The sequence below is a fragment of the Alligator sinensis genome, unplaced genomic scaffold, assembly GCF_000455745.1.
Source record: "Alligator sinensis unplaced genomic scaffold, ASM45574v1 scaffold297_1, whole genome shotgun sequence".
Taxonomy (NCBI): Eukaryota; Metazoa; Chordata; order Crocodylia; family Alligatoridae; genus Alligator; species Alligator sinensis.
Genome location: NW_005841848.1, coordinates 5,738,855 through 5,746,148, shown reverse-complemented (window position 1 = coordinate 5,746,148; position 7,294 = coordinate 5,738,855). Strand labels below are relative to the sequence as shown.

The window sequence follows — 7,294 nt, the reverse complement described above, 5'->3', positions numbered from 1 at the left end:
GGAAACATAAATTGGAATCTACAGGTATTTACTTAAGTGTTAAGTTAAAAAACACATTACAATGTAGTCATAAGAGGTTGAATAGTGTAACCATTTATGTTATAAAGAGAGCCTTATTTTATTTTGCAAAGTGAAAATTCATAGTAACAAAATCTGTGTTTAAGTGTTTTACACACAAAGGCTAAAACTTACCATTTAATTTCAGGCTTAGGTGAACCAAAATAAGAGCAATCTAGCAATGCAGGATGGTTTGCAATGACTTGATACAGTGTATTAGGAAGCGTCAGGATTCTTGGTGACTCCGCTAAAAATACAAGACAACAAAAAATGCCTGGCATGCTTGATTAAGGAAATCAAGAACAGCCTGTGGAATTACATATTTACATCTTTTCTCTGAGGTGATATGAATGCTCTACCTAGCTCTAAATATCTTCTGCTGCCAGTACAGGCTCTACTTTGGGGAAAATCTCTCCCCCGCTCCTTTACAGTGAACAAACAACAGAACATGTGGCAATGGTTGGAGGATTAAGTCACAAAATACTTGGAGAAAAAAGAAGGACGATTGAGAATTTGACTACATGGTTCTGAGGAAGCCCTAACCTTCTTGGGAACCTTTGGGTGCAAATAAGTCAGCAAGATCAGGACCAGGGCAGAATTTTGAGGTGAAGTACTTTTTTTCCTGTGTGGTTCCTGTTAGAATCAAGCAGGGTTTTTTCATCAGGAACCCTGATACTCAGCCTAGTGTAACTGATTCAGCTTGTTACGCATGGAAAGCCTCTACAAGATGAACTTCTTATGCCTGGGATTTTACTATTAGCTTTGTACAACTCCAAGAAAAACATCAGAGCCCATGCTACTCATCTGGAGAAAATTTCTTAGGGGGAAGTATTCCAGCCACAGGCAAAACTAGATTCTCATGTAAGTGCAGCTGCTGTACCAATTTTAGAGGTTCTTGAAAGTGTCACAGGTCTTACCTGAGTGAACTCCTCACTTCTAACACTTACCTGATGCTAGGTGAACATTTCAGGGGGAAGGAACATTTGTTAGGACCCAATTTTTGGATAGATGAGCTAGACCCCCGGTGACTAAATACCAAAAATTCAATGAAATGGCACAAAATTATAAAACTTAACTTACACCTCCTCGTACTTATGCAACATAGCTATTCTTGTTTGACTTGCATAATGAAAAAAGGGGGGCATGATGCTTCCATGGATGCTCCAATGGAGAGGATAGGATAGAGCTCAGGAACAGTTACGACCTTATTAGAAATTGCACTTTGAGCTGCTCAAATATTGACTGGTGTTAGTGCTAGCTCAAGTTTGGAGCAGTCACACCTTAGGGCTAAAAACCTTCTCTGTCTTCCACCTGCATAGCTGTGTCTTGCCACTAAAGATCTTGTGAGTAGGAACCGGACTAGGAGGTACAGCTGTGGGTTGCTACTACAGGGCTGGTGAGCCAAGGCAGGCTTCTATCCCTGCTTTAGGTGGGGTATGTGAAAGATGGAGGGGTTGGAGGGGTAGGAAGGGGGGTGCAGATACATGAAGCTGGGAGGTGGAAAGTTAATTAGATAGGTGTGGGGAATGAAATGGGTGGTGGAAAGGAAATGGGAGTGAGGGAAGGGTGGTAAAATGAAGGAAGTAACCCACTGAAGGATAAAATAAAAAGAAGTAAAAAGGAATTTAAAAAGAAATAAAAAGGAAGTAAATTAAAGATCTCATGTTTTAATAAATTGGGATTTAGGATTGGGATGTGGGGGTGCTGGTCATGCTTCCCAGGGTGGTTGGGAAGTGGGAGTGGTGAAGGAAGGTGCTTTTGGGGGAGCTACTACCCCTACCCTGGGAAAGAAGCCACCGCTCATGGGTACCCAATCTAGTGTCCTACCTTGTTCCCTCCGCCCCCCTCCCCCCACCACACTCTCTAAACCCCACTCCTGGACATGTCTATGCCCTGCAACATGGCTAGTTAGTATGTGCTCTACAGGCTGTTTGCACAGGGATGCAATCCTGGGGGTGGGAAGGTCACACCACCACTGGTGGGAAGGGGAGTTGGCTTGGTGTCAGAACTGCCCCTAGGCAGTAGAGCTCAGGGGGTAGAAAGTTTGTCCACACAGAACAGGAGGGTGGGGATGGGAATTCTGCATCCAGGAATGCTGGAGGACTCTAACTTGGGTGGCAGTATTACAAAGGAGAAAAGAGCATGTAGTGTGAAAGACTGATTCTTACCCAGAACATTCACAAATGCGTTGGCCAGCAAGTAGCCATATTCATTGGAAGCGTTGCACTGATAGACAGCACTTGATCTTTCTTGCACATCAGAGAAAATAATGGTATCACCATCCACTTTTCTACTAGGATCTACCGGGGCAACTAGTAGGGTTATAAAAGAAAGAATGTTTCTGAATGAAATATTGTGAAAAAATGAAGTGTTTTTAGTTTATTTTCACAGATTTCTTTCAATGGTTAAGCATTTAATCATTATTGATTTAGAAGATACCCAAATTTTGTCCATATTTAGTGCAAGATGCATAGAGCCCACTGTTCCTTTATGATTAAAGCCTATGACCTATTTTGTATGCAATTACCTGAGGAAAGATGTCAAAAAACATCTAGAAACACAGGGATGAGCTGAATATAGCTTTCAGGCAAACACAGATGTAGCAGAAGGTACCCAATGCGGGGGATAAAGAAACACCCTAATGCCAAAAGGAAGTTAATTGAAATTGATTATGAATATTAGAATATTCTACAGCTTAAAAGATTCATGCTTTCCAAAAATTCTGACATTAAACAAAACTATGCCTCAAAAGCTTTCCCAACATAGAAATGTCATCAAATTAAACTATATTAAATCAGATTATTGGTAAGCAATCAAAAAAACCCATCAGAGTGCTTATGGAAATTGTAGTAGTTATTCAGTAGGTGGCACTCTTCCCCCCAAAATAAGACATCAAACAATGCAACTTTCAAAAAATTGTTAGTAGTGCTGTCCAAGCAGTATGTTCTACAAGTGAAAAGGGATATTTTATGATCAAATAGATAATATCTATATTAAAATACAAAAACGTTACTAACACTACTGTCCTCCTCCCTCCCTTTCACAATCCCTGACATTTGTATTCAAATCACTCTATTTGATAGCCTGCTGTTTTCACACCCTTTCATAGCATGTGATTAAATGAATTCTTGCTCATGAAAACTTATGCATGTTTCATTCAGTTAACCTATAAGGTGCATCTTCACCCTGGCTTCTGCCTGACAGTTGTAACAATAGCAGTACTACTGATCAAATATTAACCATATTGATGTAAACTATGTATATAGGGGATGTGTATGTCTGCTCGTGCCCTTAGACTAGCCAAAAATTTAATAGCTGCATATTACAGAATTATCCTACCCAAGGACAACTTTGATTTCTATGAATTTATTATTAATCTCTGCTAGCACTAATTTTCATACTACTCTTCACTCTATTATAGTAGGGAATCAATTATGTGAAGTAATTGCAAACAAAATTCATATTCAAATTGCTTGGTTATGGAACACGTAAAATTAACTCATCTACATACTGTATAAAACATGTTATGTTACATGCAAACATAGATGATGCATCAACCTTTATATATACATCAATGTTTTCTCAGTTTGATTATTTCGATTTTTTTTTCTCAGCCTTTAAAACAATTCTCTTTTCTTCAGTCACCATTGATCTCACTTATACTGCATACTGTGCAGGTTGGCAGCAGGTCCTGCATTTGGATAACTGAACAGCCCAAATAACCGGTATTTGGATAACTGACTCTACTGTACTACTATGACTGCAATAGCCAGCAGTTAATATGACTGCTTCTGGAATCACTGGGGGACTTGTTTATATTTTTTATCGTTGCCTGAAATGCAATTTTCAGTAATACATGACTTGGAGCACAACCATTTATTTTAATGCAATTTGCTAAGTGTGGTTCTATTTTATGTTGAAAGTGATAACAGAAATGTTGATGCCATGATAAGATACTGTGTTAGAGACTCCCTCAGGCTGAAGGCAAACCCAGCATGCCGGTAGAGAAAGAGGATGCAATTACTTGGCTGCTTCTTCTCATATCAATGCCAATGTGTATGCCTTTTCTTTCTGCTCATCTGAGAGCCCATCTTACTTTGATCAATAACATGACATAAAACGTGCAGTAAAAGAAAAGACCTTTTCTTTAGGATGGGATAGCAAGATTTATTATTCTCTAGCTGCCAATATTTTATTTAACTGATTATAGCTATGAATCTAGGTCAATGGTTTCTCCATACATTCACAAACAGCATGCATGGTTTCTGGAAACCTTTTCTGACAGTCATTTTTAATTTTCAGATGCTGTTATGATCCACGATGTTTCAGTAATAGTTGTTTATTGATACTAACAGTGTAACAGAAACATGTTACTTAATTGTGATAGTGAATACCCTCTTGCCCATTTCTTTTAAAACACAGTTATGTTATCATTTTGCAACAGTAGACTATTAATTATTAACACAAATATTTGATCTAGATTTAGACAATGAACATCTCTCATTCCAGCTGCAGTGTTCCAACTGATTTGATGAGGCACATTTTACAGTAAATGTAACCTGTTGTGCAACTCAATCCTGGCTTTTACAAATTGTCCCAGGGGAGCGGGGGCGCCGGGAGACCCCCGCGGCGGCAAAGGGGTCCGCTTACCTCCCACAGGGCCGGAGGAGCCGAAGGGAGTCCACGCACCGGCTGTGCCGGTGCGGGGCGTCAGCTGGGCGTTTATCCGGCTGCGGCTGAGCGGCGGGGGCGGGGCACGCCTGCCGGGAGAAACAAAAGGCGGCCCTGCCGAGGCAACAGGGTGGCTGAGAGGAGAGAGCTGGAGCACGGAGCCCCAGCGAGCGAGGGATCAGCCGCCACCCGCAGAGTGCGGGACAGCACAGGGAGGAGGCGAAGATGGCTGCGAGCAGTGTGGTGGAGCAGCTGGGAACAGCACAAGGAGGGGAGGAGTCAGCTCCTTAAGTGGAGGAACAGCCAGCGGGGAACCTGGCAGCCGAGGCAGCAGGTGGGGCGGCACGGGCAGCCGAGGCAGCAGGAGGGCCGGCAGCAGCGCCGAGAGAGGGGCCGACTGCACCCCGCACCACAGAGCCGACGGCGAGGGTAACCGCGGTGTGGGCTATTGGAGTAGCAGAGAGGCCAGCCGCATCCCAGGGAAGGAGGGACCAAGTCAGCGTCCCTACTGGGGGGCATACCCGGTCTGAAGACCGCTGTTGACGGCCAAGTGGACTGAGGCGAGAGAGGACAAGGCAAGGACGGGTGGGAGGCCAGAATAGGAAGACCCTAAGGTGGCGAATGGCCGGGGTGTCGGGGAGGACGGAGCCCCCAGCCGCGAAGGAGCACGTTGGCACCAGGGGATACCCCAAGAGAAGACCCCCCCACTGAAGGCGTCATCAAAGACGTAGCAGGCGAGTTCTGGGGTCCTCCTTGATACCAGACGGGGTAAACTCCGGGGCGTACTAGCAAAGTCCGGGTGCGCGAGATCTTGGGACCGGGCGAAGGCGGCGCGTGAACTCCTGGTCGAACGGAGGCGGGTACACAAATGTAATCCCAAATGTGGCGCTGCACACTAATGTCACAGATAGTTCATAGATGAGCAGTGTTCTTACGATATAATAGATCCTGCTGCTGTTATTGCAGGAATGGGATAAAGAGAATTAATACTAAGAAAACAAGAAGCAGTTTTTGCTTCTGATATAGATTGAGAAATATCCTGCTCTCTTCTAGTTCTCTCACAGAGTGCTCTTGATGAACAGATGTGCGTTGAAAATTTAAAAGGAAAATATTATCAGTCATTACTACTAACAGCAAAACTATCCTTTTCTTTTACCTCCTGCTTTTTTCAGAAGATCACATTCATAAATTACATGCAAACAATATGAACATTTTTATAAATAGTCAGCCATTTCCCTGGTTAAAGTTATAAACATACGATCCAGTGTAGTGAACAGCAAATGTAACACTGAAATGGATCATGGTTAAGTTTTTGCATAATGTTGGAGATACTCTGTGTGGTGGTGAGAAGCCCCCACAGGCTCCTTGGGGGCTGGGGGAAACTCCGAGCCCCAGCGCGGGATAATCAGACCCCCCATGCCCGGGAGAACTTGCCTTCAGGTGCGTGGCTGGAGCAGGAACCGGCACCACAGCTGCGTGAGCTGGCGTGTTGCTGGCTTTTCAAACAGCTGCTCCCAGGGCAGGGGAGCGCCAGGCCAATGGTGGCGGCAGGAGACTCCGCCGCATGAATAGTTAAAAACCCTGCCAGAAGCCGGCAGGGGGGAGAGGAGTGAGGAAGAAGGCCAGCAGTGAGCACGTCGGGCAGGCAATGACTCTGGTGGCTGGCAGAAGTGTTGCTGCAGGTGCTGCACCTGCACCTGGAGCAGGGGAAGCAGCGTCCCTGCACTAGGCTGGGGAGGATCGGTCCCTGGCTGCCTGAGTTTCAGAGATTATAGGAGCATCTCTCTGTCTCTGAGATCACGAGAGAGAGAGAGAGAAAGAGAGAGAGAAAGAGAGAGAGAAAGAGAGAAAGAGAGAAAGAGAGAGAGAGAGAGAGAGAGAGAGAGAGAGAGAGAGAGAGAGAGAGAGAGAGAGAGAGAGAGAGAGAGAGAGAGAGGATAACACGAGCCCAGCCCTCTGGCACAAGGGTCTGGGGCACCGGATACCTTAACATCCAGGCAACCGATTGGTGCTGAATTTGACACCGAACCCCTTAGTAAAGGGGCTTACAGTGAATGGCAGAACAGCAAGACCCACACTCAAGCAGTTGGCAAGTTGACAGGGTGTAGGGGAGGCGGAGCCCCGAGGAACATCGCGAAGCAACTGTAAGTACTTCCATCACCAGGTCCCCCTCCAAGAGGAACATCACTGAACCCCTCCTTTCACCCAATAACATCAAGTCATGGCAGGCGAGTTGAGGGGGGAGGACGGTATGGTACCTGTCACGACCACTAAAGACGCCACACTCTGCCTTTGTTAACTGGATATGCTAGGATAGGCCTGGATATGCTAGGGAATTACAGGGCTGGGAAACAACAGCAGCAAACCAATGAGTAAAGAAAGAATGTTTTAATGCTTTCTAGTTTTAAATAAATTCTAGGCTTGAACACAGAGCATTTACACTAGTGTTAAGACCCACAAAAAAGGAGTGGACACATGACATGCAGCCCTACATTTGTGTAAATTATTAGAATCCAGTGTTGAATTATTCCTGGAAAAAATTTGTAGAACTAACCTACAGGAGACA

The 7,294-nt window shown here is 44.6% G+C and overlaps 1 protein-coding gene across 3 annotated transcripts in view; it reads right to left on the bottom strand.

Moving 5' to 3' along the window:
* The window catches only part of NRCAM (neuronal cell adhesion molecule), a 153,750-nt gene that overhangs the window by 70,565 nt on the left and 75,891 nt on the right, over nt 1–7,294 (bottom strand). For all 3 annotated transcript variants that reach the window (XM_025208975.1, XM_025208982.1, XM_025208970.1), the window contains 2 exons: nt 2,226–2,369; nt 193–304 (listed from right to left, as the gene is read on the bottom strand). In XM_025208975.1, coding sequence (XP_025064760.1) covers nt 193–304; nt 2,226–2,369 — 256 coding nt within the window. The remainder of the gene's footprint in view (nt 1–192; nt 305–2,225; nt 2,370–7,294) is intronic.